The 24,107-nt window shown below is 58.1% G+C and overlaps 3 protein-coding genes across 3 annotated transcripts; 2 read left to right on the top strand and 1 right to left on the bottom strand.

Moving 5' to 3' along the window:
• Nucleotides 1–50: 50 nt before the first annotated feature.
• Nucleotides 51–6,279, top strand: NCLIV_064880 (conserved hypothetical protein; the record flags this gene model as incomplete). The annotated part of the gene is made up of 7 exons (XM_003886039.1): nt 51–95; nt 951–1,128; nt 1,548–3,247; nt 3,641–3,946; nt 4,115–4,484; nt 4,853–5,207; nt 5,565–6,279. The coding sequence occupies 7 exons, from the start codon at nt 51–53 to the stop codon at nt 6,277–6,279; spliced, it is 3,669 nt and encodes a 1,222-aa protein (XP_003886088.1).
• A 2,358-nt stretch (nt 6,280–8,637) lies between these two features.
• On the top strand, nt 8,638–11,228 carry NCLIV_064870 (putative oocyst wall protein; the record flags this gene model as incomplete). The annotated part of the gene is made up of 5 exons (XM_003886038.1): nt 8,638–8,815; nt 8,888–8,985; nt 9,333–9,606; nt 9,830–10,419; nt 10,761–11,228. The coding sequence occupies 5 exons, from the start codon at nt 8,638–8,640 to the stop codon at nt 11,226–11,228; spliced, it is 1,608 nt and encodes a 535-aa protein (XP_003886087.1).
• Nucleotides 11,229–12,072: 844 nt separating this feature from the next.
• NCLIV_064860 (conserved hypothetical protein) lies at nt 12,073–22,969 on the bottom strand (the record flags this gene model as incomplete). Its single annotated transcript, XM_003886037.1, has 4 exons — nt 12,073–16,191; nt 16,767–17,905; nt 18,483–19,210; nt 19,599–22,969. The coding sequence occupies 4 exons, from the start codon at nt 22,967–22,969 to the stop codon at nt 12,073–12,075; spliced, it is 9,357 nt and encodes a 3,118-aa protein (XP_003886086.1).
• Between the last annotated feature and the right edge of the window lie 1,138 nt (nt 22,970–24,107).

The raw sequence follows: 24,107 nt of genomic DNA, 5'->3' as shown, positions 1-24,107 counted from the left end.
TGGGTGCCTCAATCGACAGACCACGTGTTTTTCAAGGCGTTTGAAACAAGATGGAAAATTCCGAGAAAGAAGAGGCTCCTCGCGAGGCATCGCCGGTAAGCTTGTGGCTGTTCGGGCAGAAACGAGTTCCGGAAACCAGATCCGTCGGTGTGCCGCGGACGTGGGAGCTGCGGCCACGCGCCTGGAAAGGTTTCTCGCGTTCCAAACCCCCCTCTCCCTCCTCAGCCTCTTGCGCATGTACATAAGATGACTGCGTATGAACATTGAGGGGGTTTTGGGTTTCGAGCAACAGGTTTTGGAGCGGACCTTCTGCTGCCAGGTTGCTTTTCAGCCGCGCGGCGCGCGGCACGCCCCTCCAGGTTGTCCAGCGCGAAAGTTTCGCGGCGGGCCTCCTCTCCGGCTTACAGAGTCCGCGCTGAGGCTTACACGATCCCGAGAACTTCTCCACTTTCCGCTGGGCGTTTCGACTCGCCCCTCCTCTAGCCTCGTTGTTCCGGGCTTTCTTTTTCCCCTCTCACGCGTTAGCTCGCCCCCGCCCTGTGCCGCTCACCTCTCGGTTTCCGATGTCTCCCGACCAGCGGCGTGTTTCTCGCGCGTTGACACGCGAAAGCTAGCACGATGAATACGTCGGCACTCTGCACGCTGCGCCGATGCTACAGCAGATTCGCCGTCAGAAAATAGGCCGTTGGAAACGCACAACGAACTGACCGTCGGGCAAAACTGCCGGACGCGTTCTACGGGTCACGGTAGAGCGCTTTGTTCTTCTCCACGGCACGGTTTCCCGCGTGTCGGTGGAGCCAACGGCGGACTGAAGTCTGATGTTCTGTGCGGGAGAAAGTTTGGGGCAGCGCACGGAGGGTTGGACGCTTTCTGGGCAGCGCCCCTCGCCACCCGAGCTTCCCCGGGTCCCGCCTCATGATTCCGCCGCGATGTGTGGGTTGTTTTTTCAGGGAACTCCCCTAGTCCCGGCGACTCTGAACAACTCAGTCAGAAATGCACCTGCCGCTGCAGTGGACGAACCCGTCCGGAAAGAATCGAAGCCGTTGGTGCTCGAGGTTCGAGGCTTCCTGGAAGTCGTCGATGTCAAGGGACCGCCCACCTTGAATGTGCGGTCCGTTTCTCTCGCAGGTACGAGAAACGTTTCAACCGATGCCGCCCCAGTCAGGCTTTTCTGTGCGACGCCCTTCAGTATAGGTGCCCATCTCTTTCTGCACCAGACGCAGGCGTCTCTGTCGTGGACCTATTGGCACAGGGTGGATTCTACGATCTGACGATCGCCCAAGTGTGCACGCCTAGTAGGCAGCGCCTGACACTAGCCAGCGTACAGAACCCCACGGGTGTCGTTTGGTGCGCGTAGAGGCCGAGAGGCAGGCTAGGAGGTTGGCTAGTGTATGTTTGTACCAATATGTCTTTCGGAAACACACACAGGACGTTGAATCACCTGCTTTTTGTGGGGCTGTTCAAGCGCCGAAATACTCTTTCTAGATCGTTCCTATCAGCGAACCGTGGGCTCCTGTGCACTGTCTCGGTCTCCTCTCTGCCATCAGGCGTGCCCCGAAGACAGCTTACAAACCCTACGAGTCGCGAGGCCACGGCGGTCAAGTCTGCAGCGCCTCAGCGCATCGGCAGCAAGGCAGAAGTGAAGAAAGAGGAAGAGGGAAAGGAAACAAGGCCGGTAATTGCGAAGGCAAAGGTTACCCCGAAACAGCCTGCAGCAGCCGCGCCTGACGCGAAAGCCACGGAGCCTTTGGCGAAACCCAAAGTCCTCGTTAAAAAACAGGCGCCTACTCCCAAGCCCACTGGGGAGAAACAAGAGGAAAAAAAAGAAGAGGGACAGAAACCTGAGCAAGATGAGAAGGACGCCCAGAAACCAGAACCAGTGAAGAAGGTGGTTCTTGTCAAGAAGGCCGCTCCCACGCCGAAGGAAGAGAAGAAGGAGGACGAGAAGAAGGCGGACGAGAAAAAGGCGGACGAGAAGGAGGAGGAGAAGAAGCCAGAGGCCAAGGCGAAGGTGGTTCTCGTGAAGAAGTCTGCTCCCAAGCCGAAGGAAGAGAAGAAAGAAGACGAGAAGAAGGAGGAGAAGGCAGACGAGCAGAAGCCGGACGAGGAGGAGGAGGAGAAGAAGCCGGAGGCCAAGGCGAAGGTGGTTCTCGTGAAGAAGGCTGCTCCCAAGCCGAAGGAAGAGAAGAAAGAAGAAGAGAAGAAGGAGGAGAAGGCAGACGAGCAGAAGGAGGACGAGAAGACGGTGGACGAGAAGAAGGAGGAGAAGAAGCCGGAGGCCAAGGCGAAGGTGGTTCTCGTGAAGAAGGCTGCTCCCAAGCCGAAGGAAGAGAAGAAGGAAGAAGAGAAGAAGGACGAGAAGAAGGCAGAAGAAAAGAAGGAAGAAGGAAAGGACGTTAAAAAGCCGGAGGCCAAGGCGAAGGTGGTTCTCGCGAAGAAGGCCGTTCCCAAGGCGAAGGAAGAGAAGAAAGACGATAAGGGAAATGCGGAGGCAAAGACACCAGCCAAGGTTGCTCTTCAGGCAAAAGAGAAGCCAGCAACGAAGGAGGATGATGTGACGGTGGAGAGGAAAGGCGAGGCTGTAAAAGGAGCAGCAGGCGAGGACACCGCAGTGGCCGCGGGGAAAGGCAAGGAGGCGGGCGTCAGTTCGCCTTTGGACCAGGCGACAATGCTCATTGATCAACAGACGAAGGAAACTGCGAAGAACCAAGAGAATGAGGCGAGGAAAGCGGAGGCGCTGAAAAAGGTAGTTGCCAAGAAGGCGGCAGCGAAACCCTCCCCCAAGGTCCCAGGGGAAGCCGCAGACAGCACGAAAGAAGCTGGAAAGGACGGCGCGAAAGACGCGAGCGGCGCTGAAGCTTCTGTGGTGAAGAAAGTCATGAAGAAGGTGGCTGGGAAAGCCAGTGTAAAGAAGGCCGATGCGCCACAAAAGTCGGCGGAAGCTGGAAAAGAGGAGAAAGAACCTGTCAAGGCTGTGGCGGCGAAGAAGGCACCAGCCAAGGCGAAGAAGGCTGCCGCAGGGAAGAAATCCGATTCCGCTGGAGAGTCCGAGGGGAAGAAGAAGGTGTCGGGCGCCGCGAAGGAGACCTCCTCTTCAGCCGACGAAGCCGCACCGAAAAAGGCCAAGAAAGCTGCCGCCAAGAAGGCAGTCAAAGTCGACTCCAAGGCGGCAGCAAAGAAGAAAGTCGTGCCCAACCTCATGAAACGCGCGGGGAAAGACGAAAAGGCGAAGGACGCTGCCCCCAAGGTACGGCGTTAAAGACCACGGGGTCAGGCAGCAAGAGCGCGCTGTGCAGAAACACTTGAGGTGTCGCACAATGGAGAGGCATCCGCTGCGAAGCACCGCGTTGGTTGTCTGGTAGAGGGCGGCCGCGGGTCAGCAGCGGAACGTGCATGAGGAAGCGCAGAGGCGTAGCGCCGCTTCGCTCTCTCGCAGGGTCCGTGTAAGAGCGAAACGTTTGTCCACGTGTTTTGGTACCTCGATTGCAGCAAGCAGACAGAACGGGAGGGGATGAATATGGATATGTAGGGATGTATATAAATGGATGGCATGCCGTGGTCCCTCAGCTTTGGTCTTGTGGCTAAACGGAAAAGGCTCCGCAACTCCCCTTTGGTCTGTCGCTGTCGTGTTCCGCGTCAGGCGGCGACTGAGAAGCAGAAGACTGCCAAGACGGCGGGTTCCGAGGCCGCTCCGAAGGCCTCACAGAAAGTCGCGAAGAAAACGGAGGCCAAGAAGACGGAGCTGAAGAAGGCGGAGGCAAAAACGACTTCGCCAGATGAGGAGACGAACCCTAAGACAGAAGAGAAAGCAAAAGAACAACCCGACAGCACTGCTACTCCTCAGTCTGAAAATGTGGGGCCGAAGGCAAAGACAGCAGCCGCCAAGAACGCGACGCCTGAGGAGGCGAAGAACAGCCCAGCTGAGCCTGAGCAAGCGAAGGAGGCGGTACGCTGAATCCGTCTCTCAGAAGCCCAGAGTCGGCAGCCTCACCGCTTTGAGCACCAGTTGCTCCTTTACGGCCGGACCGCGCCGTTGAAGACTCTGGTGGGTGCAGGGCGTTTGAACCGAGCTTCGAGCTGCCGATCCGTCTCTGTATGTTTTTGGTGTGTTCAGGCTAAAGGTGACAAAGAATCGCGCCCCCAGGAGGCCGTCGATGAGCAAGCCAAGACTGCGGACGCCCAGGCGGATAGCGGCGACAAGGCCGGTGAAGGCGCCATTGGGGCGGAAAGTCCTCCGGAGGTGGAGGAGCGCATCCAGGCAGTGAAAAGCTTTGAGGAGGCGCCTGCACCCGCGGCAACGCACGCCGGCGCCCTGCAGCAAGGTTTCGCCAACGCGAACCAGCTGAACATCACGCGAGGCCAGTCTATCGCGATCATGCACGACCTCACAAAGGGACCAGTCCCCCATGTCGCGGTCCTGCCTGATCGCCACGTATCCGAACCCCCAGTGATGGAGCCGTCCACGGAGCACACAATCAAGAAAGGTACGCCTGAAGCGGATCCCCCGAGCGAGGCTCTGGAGCTGGCCCTACGCGACGGAGCGCGTTCCGAGTGCGTTGCTCTAGGATTTGCTTCGGTAAAATACCGGGCTAGGACGGAGCAAACTCACGTCGCTCTTCTAAGTGTCGCGGAGAGACTCCGCCACATGCGCAGCTCTCATCAGCGTCCCAGCCTCGCGTAGGGAAACACGCTTTTCGCACCCGGTGGTGGCCTGCCTCCGTGTCCACCTTCCCTACCTCCGTGTTTTTGCGTGGCGTCAGCCTGAGTTGTGTTTTTCTCAGCTGTGTCTTCAGAGTGTGCACTTTGTGTTGATTTGTGTCGTTGGCATGTTTGTTGTGTGTTTTCGTCGTAGAAATCGCGACGCCGGCCCCGCGACGCCAGATGAATTGGTGTCAGTGCTGCGTCTTTGAACGCCCGTCGGATTACACTTACCAGACGAGGCCTCTTCCTCCCAGCGACATTCTTGCTCAGCGGTTAGCGACGCCGGATGTCCAGAGGCGCTTGGAACAGCATTCCGCATTCTTGAAGTATCCAGGCAATGTGTGGATCCCGCCGGCGCGGAAAAGCCACAAATCGAGCCGCGCTCACCGTCCACGAAAAAGCTCTAAGGCTGCCAAGTTTTTGCGGTGCCTCGGAGTACCCTGCTCGCTCCTCTGTCAGCCTACCCGATCAAGCCTTGAGGCAGAGAACGACTTCCGACCGAAACGGTGAGTGCCTTTGGGGGACCTCCGAAGTCGCGACATTCGTTTTTTCACGGTTCCCTGGAAACGTGACTCGCTTGAGAGAGGGCCTGAGCAGCCCCAGCCAGCACACTCGATGTGCTACGGAGTTGCCGAGGCCTGTGTGGTGCATGCTGGTTGCCTTCATACGCGCAGCAAAAGGACCTGGGTCGGAGTCTATCGGTCGCGAAGGAAAATCCTTCTTCGGGTGGCATCTTTCTTTATGGAGCTGGGGAGTTACGTATCGCTTTCGGTCCCGTTGTCGACTGTTCTGGTTAAACGGCGTCACCCGTCACCCTGTTGTTGTGGGCGTTTGTATTGCTTTTATTTCGCTGCCTCCCTTAGCTCGACGGCGACGAAGTTGCCTGCTGATGCTGGCGCAAGCAAAACAAAGCAGGAAGCCGCTGCGGCTACTGGCTCTGCAGAAGTGACAGAGAGTCAGTCCGCAGCCAACGCGCAACTTGCTGACGCTTCATCTCAGCAACAGTGGCAAGGCTATTATGACGAGAACGGCCAGTGGGTTTCGACGAACCAGGGCGGATACTATGACGAGAACGGCCAGTGGATTTCGACGAACCAGGGCGGATACTATGACGAGAACGGCCAGTGGATTTCGACGAACCAGGGCGGATACTATGACGAGAACGGCCAGTGGATTTCGACGAACCAGGGCGGATACTATGACGAGAACGGCCAGTGGATTTCGACGAACCAGGGCGGATACTATGACGAGAACGGCCAGTGGATTTCGACGAACCAGGGCGGATACTATGACGAGAACGGCCAGTGGATTTCGACGAACCAGGATGGGTACTACGATGGGAACGGCCAGTGGGTTTCGACGAACCAGGGCGGGTCTCAAAATGACGCCGGGTACTACGACGAAAAGGGTAACTGGGTGTGGACAAATCTCACTCAGACTAGTACGAACTACAACGGTCCCAGCGCCGATCAGGATTACAGTGGGCAGTGGGGTGAGGATGCCAACGCAAAGTCGGGAGTGGAGGGAGAACAGGACCAGAACACTGAGTGGGGACAGGAGCAATCTGCTTATGTGTAAGCCCGATCAGGCGGCAGAATGCAGACTTTCGTGTAACAAACACTCTCAGGATAAACGAAAAACAGACCTTCTGCTGTTGATTTTTTGTGTCTTTGCCGCCGTCTGAGGGTGGCGTCGAGGGTCGGTTCCTGCTGTGCTGTCAATATTTAGCAAGAATGGAGTTTATAGATTCAGGTATTCGTGTTATTTCGGTTGGTGGGCTTCCCTTCAGTTTGGGCCAACCGGGGATGCACGGGCCCTCACAGAGCCTGTATTCGCATCGGCAACGATCTGTCATGTGAACGTATGTGGCCAGCCGTGTCTTGATAGCACCGACTGTCCACCGCAAGGTAACGATTACTGTATTCCATTGCCGTGGCATCGTCAAACGCACGGCAGTTGTTTAGTTGCTGCCGTTGGGTTTTTTGTAAATAGCGGATTTGCTGTGTCGGAGAGAAAAGCGGCGAGCGTTGCGTGCTGGTGCCTTGTGCATGATGGGGCGGTGTAGCCGCCTGTATGCCGTTTACAGAACTATCTCAAATGATCACTCGATACGTCGACAGCCGTACGCTTGGTGAACGTCTTGAAAATCTAGTGACCTATGCTCCGGAGGCATTAAGCACAACCGCCCGTGTCTTGCCCTAAGCTGCTAGCTGAGAAAAGGCAGTGGCACCGATTAAGGCTCTTCTGAAACGAACCACAGAGTTTGAGTATTAAACAGCAAGAAACAGCACGTCAGTATTAAAACGAACCAGAGAGTTTGAGTATTAAACAGCAAGAAACAGCCCGTCAGTATTGAACCGTACCAGTGCCTTTCGGCGGGTACCCAAATAATCAGTAATCACACATATTGTCTGTAGTGCTCCTTTATGGCCGTGTACCGTAGGTCTTTCCATGTTTCCTTTTCGTTTAAATTTATCATTTGTCGTACTGGAATCAGCTTTCGTTGCATTACCAGGAGAGTTTGCACGCTGATGTTCGGTTGGAATGATATCAGTCTTGCGTCGTGCGGAGCCTAAGCATTTATCTCTTTCGCCTACAAACGTCATTCTATAACAGATACAGCAAACCTTGCTACCTTCTCGGAAACTGGGACAATCTTACCAGCGAATGTAAGAAGCACAAGAAGCCGGGCCACGAGCGCTTAAGGTAACGGTCGGGTGAGTTAGTGATTAACCGCTAATGGAACGTGGCGTGTTCCATTTGAAAGCGCGATTGGCGGTTTCGCGGGGCGCGAATTCTGTGATAAACATTCACGGTTAATAACCATTCCTTCAACATTTCGCGTCGGCAGTGTACGGAAACAATAAACACATACGCATATATATACAATTTACATCGTACAGAAGCATATACATTTCCGGGTTATGAGGATAGCAAGCATAGGCGTGCGAACACTCAACGGATCTGTCCTCATCAAGGCAAGGTTAGACTAGTGCTGCAGAAAAAACAGGTGGACGCCTACTGTCGCACAAACTCTGAATTCGACAGTAGGGCTGAATCTACTCTCAATCAGCTTGCTCATGAGCTGCTGCCATTCATGAGATTTTTGGCGTCACACGCAGATATGAAACGGCAGTGGTCAAGAAACAAGATTTGCCTTGTTAGGGTGAGCGAGCAACCGGAAAGCAATAGTTGCGAAGTGTGACCTATTTCTAGTTAGGGGCTTTTCACCAACCTGAGCATACAAATAATTTGCTGCGGGCGGGTATCGTAAAAGGCAGGCTAATGGGCGGCATCCATCCGGCGCTGAAAGCATTTTTCTCATGGTCACCGCGAAGGGCGAGCGCTCTATGTAGCGACAGAATCAGACTAGAAGATCTGATGACTCGAGGCGAAAACAACTTCTTGTTTAAAATAGAGTGAAGGGATAGTGGGCATCGAGACAAACACGGAAAACGCTGCATTCCTACGCTATCTCATTTGTATCGCGCCCCTGAAGCTTTCTGGGTGTACAATCAGAAACAGAACCGTGAATAACAGTTCGAGGGCCGGGAAAACCAGAGAGCCACCAGATTTCCGCGGAAGGGGAACTCGACAGCGAGCTTATGAGCGGCACCATCTCGGCGAATGCATATCACAGTAAGAAGCGACTGGAGCAGAGGATCGCGACAGTAGAAAGGTCGTGTGGAAGTTATTACCGACGACGGCGACGGAGCTCGTCAGGCGGCACAGGCAAACGAGCATCGATACCGGTAGGCATAGATCGACTCAAGTGGGGAACGGAACGCCCGTATCTCATCACATTTTTTTCCATTCTAACCAACTGTTATTTTGATAAGACATGCGACTTCCTCACTGTAAATAGATCGTGAGCAATACATCATTTTTCATTTGTGGGCGTTCCGTACCGGTGGGATTCGTTCTTCGTTTCACACGATGGCCTCGTCCAATCGCGCGTTTCTTCTCGGCGTTCTAGCCCTTGCGTCGGCTCAGAGAGTAACTGGCCAAATTTCGTTTCATCAGCTGTATAAGCAAGGCGCTTTCGGCATTCCGGACCAGCCAATTGCTGCACCGTTGCAGGCTGCGAAAGCACCAGCGAAGGGAGTACCCGAAGGTAGGCAGCACAGAAAGCTTTCTTGGTGAGACACAAACAACATACCGAAATTCACCTGTTTGGTGTTTGCAGTTCCACATCCCATGCTCACGTGTCCTCCGGGATTCGTTCTCAATGGTGAGATGTGCCAAGGTCCCGAATATGCCGAAGCCATTTCTTCGTGTCGACGGGTAAGTCGGTGTTTGTGAATCGCGATGAAACCATTGTTTAGCATTCACGTCTAGTGCACGCTGCCACATTGACGAGACGTACTCAAGACGTTCTCGCTCATACGCATGTTGAAAAGCTAACTTTGCCGTCACGGAGACCGACTATTTTCGTATGCCGCGCGGCCGCGAAATGCCTGACACACCTCACGGTCATTTGCAGCTGCAGAAGTGATATAATTTCAGATTCCACGTAGAATTTATTCCTCGGTTGTACTCGGAACCGATGTCCCTCCTATCACCTCAACATGCATGATTTAAAGCCTGACCTTTTGGAATGCACGGACTCTGCGTATGATGTGGTGTCCCAGAAAGGCGAGGTATTCCAGGACGGAGCGTGCGTCTTCATGGAAGAGCTGAAGCCCTTTGCGAGATGTCCTGACGGCTCCCAAGGCGACGGAAAGAAGTGCTATGCTCCCAGAATTGGACCACCGGAGCCTTTCTGTCCAGATAACTACGTAATTTCACCGGATGGGAAGGCTTGCATCAGGGACAATGTGACCAAGCCTCAGCAGGTTTGCCCCGACGGGCACATGCTGAAGAAGGGCGCCTGCTTCAAGGAAACGCGCTACCCAGCAGTTCCAAGTGCGTGGCCTCTATCGGCTCGAGAGCGGGAGTGTTGCCGCGTATACTGCAGCTGTTGGAAATGCAGAATCAATAATGATATGCACGTGGACACGTAGACGTATAAGCAGAAAACCCGGAATAAATCGCAGCTCATACAGACCGCCTACCAAGGATTCGCTGTATCCAGGTAGAAGTGCCCAGGACATGAGCTAGTGGTGGTGTTTGTGAATTCTCTTTTCAGGCTGCCCAGCTGGATACCAACTCGTGACGGAAGGGAAACTATCGTGTGTGGCGCTTGACCAAGTTCCACTCGAAGCGCTGTGCAAGGACAGAGGGTTTGTTTTGCAGGGCGGCAACTGTGTAAAGGAGGCTACGCGTCCACCGGCCGTAACGTGCCCGTCGAAAGAATACAAGGAAGAAGACGGCATGTGTATCCGCCGAGATACAATGCCCGCAGTGGTGGACTGCCAGCAGGGCGTGCCGGGCAAGAAGGGTTGCGTTATAGTTACGGAAGTGCCTGCCGTTCCAACATGCAAGAAAGATTTTGTACTCGAGAACAATATCTGCAAGCGAGTTGAAAGCAGACCAGCTGTGATGAATTGCCCACCTGGGCACAAAATGAAAGACGGCATGTGCGCCCTTGCAGAGCTCCTAGAGCCGCAGTTTAAATGCCCTGAAGGAACTGTGATGAAAGATAAGCATTGCATCCAGGCAGTATTTGCACCAGCAGAAGCCACGTGCGAGAAGGGAGCGGAGCTCATCAACGGCCAATGCGTCCTCACCGAAACCCGTCCTCCTCGAATGGATTGTCCCAAAGGGCAATGTACAAATGTAAGTGCGGAAGATCTTTTTCCCCCCGATGTCTCATTCTTATATCACTCAGCTTGTTCATTTCTTGAGCACGCGTCTGGCATGCATTTATCAGACAAGAGGGAGATAAGGGCACTTATTCTGTAACAGGATTGTTGCCGATCGTGTCGCATTTGATGAAAGGCACACTTTAGCATTCTCCCCCAGCGTACTGTCGTCGATTTACAACCGAGAACGCCAAAGCATTTCGGGACACGTATTTTTATCAAAGCGCGTGGCGTTTGTACTAGTCGACATACCGTGTCGTGTTCTGTGTGTTCATTTCGTGTTTCCTCTGTAATATTCCTCTCTTTCCTCGTCAGGAGCTGCGAGGGATCCCGGAAATGGTGTGTCCTCCGGGTGCTCAGCTGGAAGGGAAGCACTGCTTGGTCTTTCACGCCGAGCCGGTTGAGGCAGTTTGCAGAAAAGGAGGTCATCCGCCAGGACCTGACGGCTGCAGGCGCATCGACACTTCCGAGCCAGTTCTGGTGTGCCCCTCCGGCTGGAAGCTCTTCAGCGGATCTTGCGTGAAGGACGAAGACGCAGAGTATCAGACGATTTGCCCCCCTGGAATGGTCCTCACAGGGAAGCCTGCGTATAGTCAACAACAGTGCGAGGGAGAGAGGCGTTTTAAGCCTGAGCTTGTGTGCCCGAAAGCCTTCAACATTGGCGGAGACGGTTCGTGTGTTCAGGTGGAAATCCATGAGCCGGTCCCCACGTGTCCACCTGGTCACTTCATTTCCAATGGCGTCTGCTTGTCTGCTCCTGCTCAGAAGCACCATTTTGCTTAATACCGTGTGTGAGGCATACATGCAGACAATCAAAATGAGGCATTTATATACAGGTGTAAGTGTTTCCAAGTTACACGATTCTCCTGCGTAGTATGTCGCCATCGCAGATCTGTGGTTTGAAACAGCCTTTTTGTGGTCTCTCGGGAGTTACGAGTCATGACTGCATTCCAACTTTCGTTATCATTCTGAATCTCTGTTAGAGCAATACAGCCGTGTACCACACGGAACGCCGCGGGTTTCCTGCACCACTTGTTGGTACCCCACCATCAGATATATTTGGTAAAATAACGCAGACGCACGGACACAGCAGCTCTGAAATTCAATCGAAAAAGTGTAGTGTGTCGCAACGAGAGGCAGCTGGAACGGAAAGTTAGGCCCTTGCTGCTTTGGTCAGGTGTTCCGTCTTGGCAGCGGCACTGCCATCTCTGATGCCATGCCGTCCGTCACACAAGATGAGACGGAAGGCGCCTGCATAGAATGGATAAAAGGTGTTCCTCTCCAAATGTCCGCGTGTTGCTGGAAATGCAACATGCTCGACGTTCACTTTTTGGTTGCACCAGCATGCATGGAAAACGTTTGGTCGCAGAGCGTCGCAGCACTCTGTCGAACACCGAGAGTCCTCAAAAACGCATGATATGGCGCCTAATGGTCCACGGGTAAATAGCAGCTGTCCGCCGTCAACGTGGAAAACACAATTTCGCGTGGATGCATTTGCATTTGCACTGCAAGGAGTCTCGTTTCAACGGTCGCGTGTTCGCCTACGCTCTTCCCCGCTTTGCGAGAACGTTGCGCTCCTTTTTCGTTTTTTCGCCGGATCCGGACAGCCACTTTTTTTTCTGCAGCGTTATCCGCGCATCTGTGAAGTGCTACGTTGGCTGCGCTCCATTCCGGCCTCACTCCCCTTCCGTGTCCCGCGAGCGTCTGCTGCTGATTTTCCCTTTGTGCATGCGGACACCGTTATCCCCTCTGTCGCACTTTTCCTGGTCGGGTCGGCTGTCTTTGTGGCTACGGTGTGCCGGCAGGGTTGCTGGGGAGAAGCCCGTGACGTGGCAGTATGTGCGTCGCCAGACCTGCGGGCACACTCTGGCCGCCTGCGCGTAGACAGCGTTTTACTCGCTACACCGTCGTTCCACGCTGCCTTGTCGCCACTCGCCCCCTTCTCGCCGTCCTGGCCAGTCGCCGCACTTGCCGTTTTCGCCGGCTTTTCAGCGGCGCGGGAGCTCGGTCTCGGGGGAAGCGTTTGCTGCCCGGCGGGTGCGGCCTTGGAATCCTCGCGAAGGTCGTGGGGAGACTTTCCAGCTTCTCTACTGCCCCTGTCACACGTCGCAGCGCTCATCGGCGAAGCATGACCACTCTTTGGCGAGCTATCGAACGCGAGCTGATGCCGAGCAACCTTTGTGTTGGCGGGAGCGTGGGGCGGTACCGTCCCCGCCGCCCCCGAGGCGCCTTGATCCGGCAGGGGTCTCTTGCAGCGGACTGTCTCGGACGTGAGACCAGCGAGCGCAGGCATCGGGGTCTCCCGTTTGTCCACAGCTGCGGCAGATCGCGCATCGGCGCGTCTTGAGCCACGCGGCTGCGGGTCGCCGCCCTCCGGTTTTCCACTCTCGCCGTTTTCAAACGCAGCACTTTCTGCCCGTCTGCCGCCAGTCTCGTTTCCGGAAGGACCCGAGTCTGAGTCGGGCATCGCGCTGTCCATCGACGGCCGCCGGCTCGGCGGTTCGTCCGTTTCCGTGTCCCAAAAGATGGGGTGTGGCGGTTCGGGGTCTCGGACAATGCGAACAAGCCCGCCCTGCGGCTGCTGGGACTGTCCGTACGCTCCATTCACGATGTTCTCTGCCCGCTCGCGATCCAGGAAAGAAAGGCCGGCAGTGGCTCTTGTGGGCCGCGGTCTCCGCGAGAACGCAAGTCCACCGTCGCCAATCCAGGTCGGAGCAGCTCCGGGGGAGGTTTTCCGTGTAAGGCCGCCTGCTCGAGGGTTCTCGGGTACAGCGCGCGTGCCGGGGCCTTCCGGTTTCGTGGCCGGTCTCGCTAGGCGTGCAGCTCGCCGCTCTGAGCAGCCGAGTCCAGTCTGGGAAGTTGGGCGACTCTGGAGCGCCTGGCGCGCAGGCTTCTCACCCTTTGGAGACGCTTCGGGCGAGAGCGGGAATCGCAGGTGTGGGTCGGCATGCAGGTTTTGGTCGAGAGACGAAAACCCCGACGGCTCGCTCGCCGACTCAGGGCCCGTCTCGTTTTCATGGAAATCGCACGGGAGAGCAAACGCGCCCCACATGGAACGCGTGGGCTCGGCAATGTCCTCGGTGGCATTCCGATACGGCGCCGTAAAGCGCATGCACGCCTCGTCGCCCAAGACGTCCATCCGCTCGCGTTGTGCCCATCTCGCGAAAAGAAGCTTCTCATACAGATAGAGCGCGGAGGCTGTCCAGCGGCCAGAGGCGTCGACGTGCGCTCCTTCCAGGGTCTCGACGTTTGCCCACGGCAGCATCCCGGAGGCGAAAAGGTTGTCCAACTCCGATTCGAGCTGTGCTGCGTCTCCACACGCTGGCCCCCCCTCGTCTCGCGACAAAAGAGAGGAAGACGCTGGTGGGGATGGGAGAGACGCCGCCGAAGCACGCGGCGCCTGACTGCGGCTGTGGCCTGATTCAGCCTCTTCAAGTCCCAGTTCCTGGCCCTGGCTTCCCGGGCGAGATCGCGACTGAGTTCCAAGAAGTCTGCCCGCAGGTGTCGACCCGGCCGCCGAGCTTCCGCTTCTCAGAAGGTCGATTTCCCCTTTGGTGACGGCCGAAGACGAAACGCCGCGAGGCTGTTCTTCGGCGGCAGCCTGTTCTTTCGGGGGCTGTCTGGCGTCACTGCAGGCTTCGGAACCTGCCGCCTGAGAGTTCTGGGTGTGGGTCGGTTTCCCATCGGCTTCTTGCGGCCCATGCGCCGGAGAGACTTGAGGACTCGAAGCCGCACTCAAATCCATCGGGTACGGATTCCATCTGCCTAGGCGACGCCAAGCCGGAAGGGACACCGTGAGAGCCCACAGCGGCGGAGGCCCCTCCGAGGGGTGATGAAGCAGGCAGGGGAAAGGAGACGAGGAAGGGTGGGCGAAACCGAGAGGTCGTTCCAGCGTGCTGGGAACTCTCGCCGGGGGTTTCCACTGAGGAAACCGCAGGCTCCACACGTCCCGTAGGAGAGCGTCGAAATCGAGTTCTGGCTGAAGCAGCTGCACCAGTTGGAGATGCTGGGGAACGCGAAAGGGGCTGTCCTCCAACGCAGCGTACACCACGCAGAACGGGGGCGATTCCTTCCACTCCCGCGTGGGCGCCTTCGTCGCCTCGTCCCAAACATCTTTGTCTGCCATGTCCTGGCCGCTACGAGGCGCAGCGCGAGGAGAAGCCCCAGGTTCACCAAGCCCGCCCGGCAATGCTCGAGAGGCTGCCACTTTGTCTCCACGAGCCCACGCACTTGCCTTGGAACTGCCGGGAGCCCCCGCCTCGCGTTTTGCTCGCGTCAGCGCCGGCACGAGAGGCAGCGCCCGTGGAATCGCCCAGAGGAAGTCATGTGCCTGTCGAAGGACCGTCTGAGTGCTCTCGGGCGGGAAGTGAGCGTGCAGATCGTACGGCATTCGGTAGCACGAAAATTTCAGCAGCTGCTCGACGCTCACGATTCGTTGCTGGTTCCCGTACGGGAAGTAGAGATGGACGTACGTCACCCGTTCGGCAGGTCGAACTCCATCATAGCACGCGACTTGGGACATCGCACTGAGCTCCGAACGGCTCTCGCTAGCCTTCTCGCTCTCTTCGTCGGGTTTCCTGTCCCTCCTCCCGACGGCCGCCCCTTCCGGCCCAGCCCCTCCTGTGCCCCGCCGTGACTGACTGGACTCTTTCTCTCTCCTGCCTTCGCCGAGGGGGACACGAGACACATGAGGTGACCCCGCCTGGCCGTCGCCTGGCCCGAGGCGACGCTCCGGCACGCACAGGGACCGCGTCGCTTTCCGAGTGGCGGGAGGCCCAGTCTGGAGGTGGGAAGCGTCCGCGGCGCGAGACGCCGTCAAAGGCAGCCAGGCGTTCTCTGCCTCGCTTCTGCCTTCCTCGACGGGGCGAGGAAACTCTTGGGAGCGGGGCGGAGGGGAAACACCCAACCGTGAGCTCGCGAGATTGACGAGGTCCGGTGTCGAGGACTTCCGCTCGATCCCAGACCCAGTCTCTGACTCGACATGCATCGCTGGCACCGATAGGTTCTCAATAGATCCATTCGATTTGGCGACATTCACATGCGTTTCCGGACCTTCCATCCCCGAGGCGGCCTCAACACCTTCGTCGTTCTGGACTCCTTTTCCCTCGGGCCCACGAAGCAGGGCGTTTCCGCTATCCCGTAGGTCTCCCCGTTCCTCGCGCTGACGTCGCCCTTGGCAGGGATCGGCTTCGACCTTTCCTTCCGAATGTTTCTTCGCCCGCAACGGTGTCGAATGGTCTCCGGCCTCGTCGCTGCCTCCCTCGCTTCCCGTTCTGGCCTCGTTTCCTTCTCGAGATGAACGCGTTGGGTTTTCGACCTCGGCCCGCCCGTCTCTCTCCTCGGACAGACACTCGGCCTTCACGGGGCCTACGCCGATGGGTTGTTCCTGCTGCTCTTTCGCTGCGCCGCTCCCTCCGACGCACGGCTTCCTGGCATCTCCGCAGTCTTCGTCGGAGGCGCGACTCGCGCTGTTTCGGGAAAACGAGGGGCGATCTGAGCCGAAAAAGACGCGATGGACAACCGCGTCCCTCATGAAGAAAGGCGGCGAAGGCTGCTGCGAGTGCTGATGCGACGACAGGCCCAGAGACAGCGACGCAGCCGATGCAGAGAGACACAGAACCGCCCCCGGGTGTAAGTCCTTCTCGGGATCCAACGGGCGCGGCCGAAGACGCCAGCTCCGCGGCAGGGGCGCTGCCGCAGGCACTTGCGGGGCTGAAAAGTTGCGAATGTGGCACGTGTGCGGGACCTACAGAAGACAGGAAACAGCATACAACCCGCGGTGAGACACGCGGAGGAAGACACAAAGGGGCTCGACACACAGACACACACGTGCGAGAACGCCACAGGCGAAGGATCGGACGCGCGAAGGTGGGCTGGACAGAGAGAACGCGCGGCTCAGGGCAATGAAATCGGCGCAAGAGAGGAGTGGCGGGAATCACCAACCAACGCAACACCCAGCGGAGACCAGCGGCGAGAGGGACAATACCCCAGGAAACCCCAGTGAGAAGCGAGAGGGAAGATATGAAGCAGAGAGCGCCGAGACAAGCACCGAGCGAGAGCGTGAGGGAGAAACGTGGCTCGGATTGCACACTCGCAGTCCACATCTGCACACGCGCGGCATCGAACGGAACAAACGCGAATTTCGTTTCGAATTGGAATCCCCCCGCCGTGTGTAAACGTTCAGAATGTGTAGAGTCGAAAGCACGTCGCCGCAATATACAAAACGAAACAGAGAGGAGAGGTGCGCCCTCTGTTGGCGCGGGACCCGCGCTGAGGAAAGTCCATTTCCATTTTCGGGTTCTTTCCAGATTTCGGTCTCACCTTCAGCCGCTCGAGAAACGCGCATTTGCCTCCAGCACTCTTTCCCGTTCTTCCGCGTGCCAGTGGCGTTCGGCTGGAGCTTTTTTGTTTCGCTCGACGTGTGTCAGGGGCGTTTCTAGCTCCGTCGTCTCCAGACATGGCGTCGTCCGCTTTCCCCTCATCTTCTCCTTCCTTGCCGGTCTCAGTTCCTCTCATCTCTCTTTCTCGTCCCGGATCGACTCCGGTGAGCGACACACGTGGGCCGTCAGCCTCGATGCTGGGCGACACTTCTCTCTTTGCGCGCTTGACACGCCGTCCACAGGCTTCGTCTTCCTCTTCCCCTGTCTCTTCTTCCCTCGTTCTTCCATCCCTCTCTGCCTCTCCCGCGTTCGGCGCTCCGTTTTGCGAGTCGACCTTCAGAGAGTGGCAACTGTCAGCTGAGAAGGGCGAACTCGACGAAACAGAGGAACCTCGAGCGCCCTCCAGAAGTCGCGCATTCGCAGCCTGGTCCACGCGGACTGCCTCTGGAGACGCCAAGCCGTCACCCTTGAGATCTGCCTGAGGTGCGTCTGTTTCGATTCCTTTCTCCGTGTCCACAGCATCCGCCGTCAACGTCGACAGATTTGTTTCACTGTCGTGACACGATGCCAGCCCTCCTTCCGCAGAGCCCTGTCCACAGTGTCCTCTCGGGTTGCCGTTTTCTTCGCTACTCGGCACTCGCGTCCCTTCATGGTCCTCCTGGTCTGCCCCGTGTCCTTTTCCCCCTGTCTCGTCTGTTCTCACTTTGGGGCTTTCTCCTCCGTGTCCTTCGCTCTCGTCCTGTTTCTTCTCCCGTTTCACGAGAGAAAGCGGTGAGAGGCTAGAGGACAGTTGCCTCTGTTCGCCAGCCTCTGGTCTCGCGCGCTTCTTCGAATTCCCGAGAAGGGGAGAATCACTTGGGCGCTCAGGGCCCTCGCCCGCAAGCGCCGAGCAGCTGTCTCCTGCGCGAGTCGAGGCCGTGGCACGGTCGCGTGTCCTCTCCGACGAAGGCGAGCGGAGACACCCTTCGTCAGTTGTCAGGCGACAGCGCAGTCCATCGGCAGAAACACTTTCGACAACCGCGTCAACCCACCAGAGGGCAAAGCGCCCGCGGACTTCAACGGCGACTTGAACCGCCAGACCTGCAAGGAGACAGGAAAAACGAAAAAGGCGGAAACGCTAAACGGTGAGCAGCGCGAGTCGAGGCGCCTGCGACACAGAGAGCGGGGAAGAGCCGACCCGGAAGACGACAGGGGAGCGCAGGAAGCAAAAAACAAAACAGGGACACCGGAAGAAAACAAAGAGGAGGCGCTGAATTTCCCCAGCGTGTAACCAGGGGGGGGGCGTGGAACGAACGAATCGAAAACGGAAATCGGCATACACAGAAGGACGAGTCAGCGATACCGGTTCTACAGAAGAAAGAGGGCTTTTAACAGAGAAAGTTGAATTCCCTGAAAAGACAGGCAAGTGAAGGACGAGGAGAGGGTCCGCCAGACCTCCCGCTAGGCCTCTTGCGGTCAGCTCTCTGCTGAACATGCACACGACAGAAACGGTCGCTCTCTCTTCCCATGTCTTGTCTCTGCCTTCACTCTTTTTCGTTCGGTCTCCGCCTGTCGATCCCTAGTGCTTCCCCTGTGGGGTCCGTCCCTCTGCCCAATTTTTTCTCTTCTGCCCCACGAATGTCTCTTTCATGTCCCTTTCTCGCGTTCCTGCGTTTACCAGGCGCAAGGGCTGCCGGAAGCTGGAGAGGCTCCGGCCACATCCACTCCGCAGCCGAGAGCGGAAACTCCTCGAACTGGACGGCGACTTCATAGCCGAGCGTCGCGGTGCTCCCCGAGCTTCGACCTGCGCTGTCCTTCCCTGGCAGAGAGCCTCTCCTCTTCTTCTTCTCGTCGCGCGTTCCGGCGCCCTTTTGTTTCTCTCCGCTGTCGCCTCGGGCGGCCACCGAGTCCGCCGGCGCAGAAGACCCGCGAGGCGACGAGGGGCGCGAGCCGCCTCCGCGAGGCGAGGGCGACGCCGAAGACGGCGGCGCCGGCTGACCCAGCGACGAAGACGAAGTAGTCGAGCCTCGCCTCGAGACACTCGAGGCAGCGGGAGACGGTTTGCTGGCTTCCACGCCCGCCAGAGGATTGGGGCTAGAAGCCCGAGAAGACATGTGCGCTGGGGAGGCAGTCCCACCCTTCGCGGTCCGCTCGCCGTCCTCGGTTTTCTCCCGGGTGCCTCCTCCGGCCTCAGGCGCCGAGTCCGGGAGAGGAGGCGTAGATGAAGCGGGAGACGAGCCGGAACGGCCAGAGTCTCTGCCCCCGCCTGCCGAGGGACTGCTTCGGGGTTTTCCACTCGAACTCCCACGTGACCCCCGCGCGCTGGACACAGCTGGCGGGGGTGGCGGGCGCGGCGAAGGCTCCAGATTCACGCTAACGCTCAAGTCGCACTGTTGCAGCGCCCACCTGCGGGGAGAGGTGTACCGCATCAAAGGAAAACACACGCCGGGTGTCGGCAGGAGATGGCGGCTCCGAGATGCCGCAGGCTACCTGCCAACCTCAGCTCTCCAGGCACACCGCTTGTAGATGCTTCGCCCCATCTATCAGGTTTCGCGTCTGGAACTAATGCTTCTCAACTTACCACAAATCGATCCTAAAACTAGGCTACGATACAGAAGGAGTGTCCGAACTCATTCGTATACTTTTGAGTGCCGTGGAGACAACATGTTTAAGCGGATATGGGTCAGAGAAGCGTAGACAGACACAGACGTAGGAAGAAATGGCTCGTGTCTCGCTTTGTGAATACAAGCAAATATCCACACACTACACGCATGCTGCTGAACGCTACGCTCACTTGTCTGTTTTTTCGAAGACATCTTTCTGCCTCTGGACGTACCGTCGGTCGATCGTTCCACAAACGAATCGAGGCCACTCGCTGTCGACGAAGCCAAAGTTTGTTTGCCACGGCGGAGCCCGGGTTCCCAGGTCTCCTTTTGTCCGATCGTTTGCTCCCCGGTCAGCCGGGCTCATGGCGCGTCCCTTTCCAGCTTTCTCCTTTGCATTGCTGTCTTCGCTTGGCGTCGCTTCGTTCAGTGGGCCGATTTTCTCTGCGGCCGTGGTGCCGACAAAGGTCGGACTGACGAGACACGCGGAAGCACTGAGGAGCAATGCACTCTTCTTTCCGCCGCCCTCCAGTCCCGCGGTGTCTCCCTCGCCGCTTCTCTCAGCTGGCTCTCGCTTTGATCCACAAGACCCCACCTCCCCTCGCTTCCCGCTCGAAGCCAGGCCAGCCGTGTCTTTCTCTCGGTATCCGCCGTGTGGCTTCACGGGGCGAACTGGCCCGTCTCGCTGTTTGAGCTGAAACCCCTTTGGCTGCGTCCTCGCGCCCGCGTCTCTCTCTGGCAGCAGCCCCAAGCTCTTAGCTCCCTCGCCTTTCGCCCCACAGGCAGGCGCCGGTCGTCGCCCTCGCTCCGTCCAAGACGGCAGGTGGGTCCCTGCCCGGCCTGAGCCGCCGGGGCCTCCCTTGCCCCCCTTGCCGGAAGGCCCGTGGGGGTCGTGTGGCCCGAGGGCGAAGGCAGCCCCAGTGCCCTTGGGGAGCGCGGAACCTCCCCAGGTAAGGTGGCGATTACCCGCCGAGAGTCTCCGGAGAAAGTGGTAGGCCATCCAGGCGATATGAAAGCCCGGCCCTGTGAGGTCGCCCAGGCGCGCGTCGCCCCCCAGCAGGCTCCCTAGGAAACGCTCGACAAAGCCCAGAGACACGTCCCTCGTCCCCAGAGTCCCCAAGGCCGTCGGAGTGTAGCTGCCTGGTGGCAGGCCCTCGACGATGAGGAGTTCATCGGCTGCAGCCGCAAACGCAGCAGCAGACTCGCGCCGAGCCGCCGAGGACGATGACGGAAGCCCGCGTTTCGTTCGCTGGCACATCCGACAGGCGCTCGCGGGGCCGCAGTCGCAAGTCCCGATGCGGGGGGCAACCAAATCGCGAACGGTTAGGGGCGGGCTGTCGGCGGGAAAGGGCGGCTGGGCGGGGACATCTCGCCGCGACCGCGGGAACGCCCCGCGCGCGGCCCCTCCACGGCTCCTGGTCTCGGTGGAGCCCACCCCGGCCGCCGCGTCACGCCAGGGCGGCGGCGGGCCCCGATCGACTTCCCCTCCCGCGCCCCAGGCCGAGTTTCTCTGAAACCTGCAGGCGTCGCCCTCCCGGCTGAAGGGTGGGGACATTGACCCGTCAGCGCGTCTTTCGTCGTCGGCGCGGCCGCAGAGAGGGAGACGGGAGACGTCCGGGTACGACGAGAAAGGTGAACGGGAAGGAAAGCGGCAAGGCTCAAAGGGTCGCCCGACTGCCTCGCCTCCGCTGTCGAAGGCAGCCAAGGCATCCGACCCTGGGAAGCGCCTGGCCTTGGGCGCAGAGCGCCCCCGTCGCCGCCTCGCAGGGACTGGGGCTGTCTCTGCCCCTTCCGTGGCTCCAAACGAAGGCGCGACGGAATCGTCCCCTCCAGGCTCGTCGCGAGGGCCTCCAGGGCAGGGGGAAGAGGTGGGAGGTCTATCTCTGTCGTGGGGTGGCCGCGCCCACAAGGCGTCCGACACCAGTCGCGGCCGCCGAGAGCGAGGATCCCGCACCCACTCTGGCGGCGGAATTTCCACGCTGAGTTGGTCCTCGAGATGCTGGAGCCAGCGGGAGGGGGGCGACAGCGACCGCCTTGCCGGCGGTGACGTGTCCCTCTGCGATTCGGGTTTCTCGTCTGTGCGAGACGACGGACAGAACGAGAAAGGGACAGGTCCGAGTGCGTCGTCAGAGCCGGGAACCCCATTGCCACATGGGAAAAGCATGTCGCTCTCTTCGGCTCTGTCCCCCGTCACATTCGCGCCTCCACCTCGTTCGCCGCCTGGCGCTCTCTGGCCGTCGTTCACCTCGGCATCCGGCGCGAGAGCCGGGGCTAAGCTTCTCAACTCCTCTCGGGCGTCTCCTGTCTCTCCAGCCCCAAAAGGTGGTCCACGAAGGCCTTCGAGAAGGCGCGGCAAGTGCGTGCAGCTCGCGCCGTTGGAGACACCCCCAGATGCCACATTAGAGGCGACGCCCAAGAACGCGTTGCCTGTCTCTTCGGACGGAGGCCAACACACTGTCCACCACGCCAGCGACTGGGGAGGCGTTGTATCATCTACAGCAGAAAGGGCGACACGCGACGACCGCCGATTCTGAGAAACGAGACCGCCTCTGCGTTTGCTGTGGCCGGAGACAAGCAGGCACCCTTCGTCCTTACCACTGCTCTCACTCCCACTGCTTTCCGCCTGTGGCGCCGATGCAGACGTAGCGAACCCTCCCGCCTTCGCCCCACCGAGTTTCTCTTGAGCTCCAAACCCAACGCCGGCATCAGGTTCAACAGCTGCAAGCGCGTGGGGCTCCAGGGACATCTTCGGAACGGCGCTGGAGACACCAGCGTCGGCGTTAACCGGGAGGCGCGACATCTCCCGGGTAGCCTGTTCCTTTCGTCGCGTCTCCAAGGAAGAAGAGCACGCAAGAGAGCCCGAGCCGCCAGGGGCCGAAGCAGCCGTCCGCGATTCATCTTCCGGGAGAGACGGAAGATCAGAGCTGCTGTCTCGGTCTGGGCCGATGCTTGTAATGGAGGACACAGCAATGTACAGAGAGTCCCCTCCGGTTTCGTCTGCTCTGGCTTCATCGCCCACGCGCGGGGACAGGTGAGGGAAGGCTCTTGACGGGCTCAGTTCTTCTTCCTCTCGGCAGGACAGCTTATCGCGCTCGGCGTCACCCCCCTCTTCCACTGGTCCTGCTGATTCCTCCGCCAACCCGTCCTCGTTATCGAGGCACACGCGCCGGCTGTCGTCGCTGCATCCTATGCTGGGAATCTCGAGAGGCGAAGGATATGAGAGCGCCGCCTCCCCGTCCCCTGTTGGAGACAGTGCAGGCGCTAGGGACGCAGCCACCGTCGGCTCCAGGGACTGAGGGGCCTGCTGGGGCTCGGCATTTGGAACCTCATCTTCACCTGTGGGCACCCGCGTGTCCCCTCTTCCAGAGGTCGTGGAGACTGAAGAATCGACGCACGAAGAGGATCCAGAGGCAGCTTCGTCGTCTTCGCCCTCACTTCTTCGGGGGGCAGAAGAGACAGAGAGGGCTACTGGTGTAGGTCCACCATTGGTATCAGCTGGAAGCCCAAGAAAGGTAGGGAAGTACGGCGAGGTGCGGTCCGCCGAAGCTCCTCGGCACTTCATTGTGGCCAAGATTCCCAGTCTCCCTCTGAAGGGGGACGCTCGCGCCAGTTTTCTTCCTTTGCTTACGTACCACACAAAAACACGGGAACTCCCCAGAGGGCGAAGCGGGAAAGAGTATTTGACGCTCACCTGTTTCTTCTAGCGATTGGCGAAAAAAGCGTGGCTGTTCAACTGCCGCTTCACGGACAATCTGCACCAGCACGCCCTCTCGGGAAATGAGCAGGGAGTCCGGGTGCACAGACACATGAGTTCTCCATGACTTCGAGGACGCCTCTTTTCTGGGAAAAGAGGGGATTTCCGGCCCCCTGCGAGCGGAAACGGACCGAAATCGCCTTCCTCAGGTCGCCTTTAAAACTGTCTCTGTTTCACGTAGGGGGTCGTCAATTTGTGCTCAGATGGTCGCGTCAAAACGACATACTAGACAACTGCTGGACACGTTAATGGGACCAGGGGGCAAGCGGCAACTGGAAATCCTCTCGCTGATGTGTCCCGTCCCCGCCGCAAACAATGAACCCGGCAGATAACTGACAAAGTTTGGTGACCGGGGAACAACGAAGTCCGGAAATCTGAATGTCAACGGAGGAGGGGAAACGAGGAAATCTGCTTCGGACCCCGCCTGAGGTTCCGGAAAACCTGGAAATATGCGGGATGCCAGATGTCAGATAAAAAATAAGTCTAAAGGAAAACGTTTCTGGTGGCTACCCTGCCGTTGTTTGGCTCCTCTGCAGTGACAAAAACGTGGTCACCGCGGTCTGCTGTATCTGTCGTGGAGTGCAACCAGTTCCTTCACCAAGAAACAACGGGAAAGACTGCCCGGAAAAAGAAGAAAAACGTAGCCTCCAGAGTAGACTGACCGCCCGAGTTTTCCTGCCAGACAACGTGACAATGGGAAGATCTTACGATTTTAGAGAGAGGCAGACGGCACTTGGTTTGGCTCAGGAAGAAACGAAGATCGAAAAGGGAAAAGGGGTGTCGTTGAGCCAGTCATGGAAAAAGGGAAAAAACCGAGACGAAAAAACGATAGAGAGAAGTAGAGAATACCATACATTCACAAATCTGCATGTTTTGCACGCTCTTTCTCGCTGCGAGGAAGAGCGGATTTTAGTAGTGAACGAAGAAAGAATACGACAGTTTGTAC

This window comes from Neospora caninum, chromosome XII (genome assembly GCF_000208865.1).
Source record: "Neospora caninum Liverpool complete genome, chromosome XII".
In the NCBI taxonomy this organism is placed as follows: domain Eukaryota; phylum Apicomplexa; class Conoidasida; order Eucoccidiorida; family Sarcocystidae; genus Neospora; species Neospora caninum.
The sequence above is the reverse complement of the archived record's forward strand: the minus strand, read 5'-3'. Positions and strand labels throughout refer to the sequence as shown.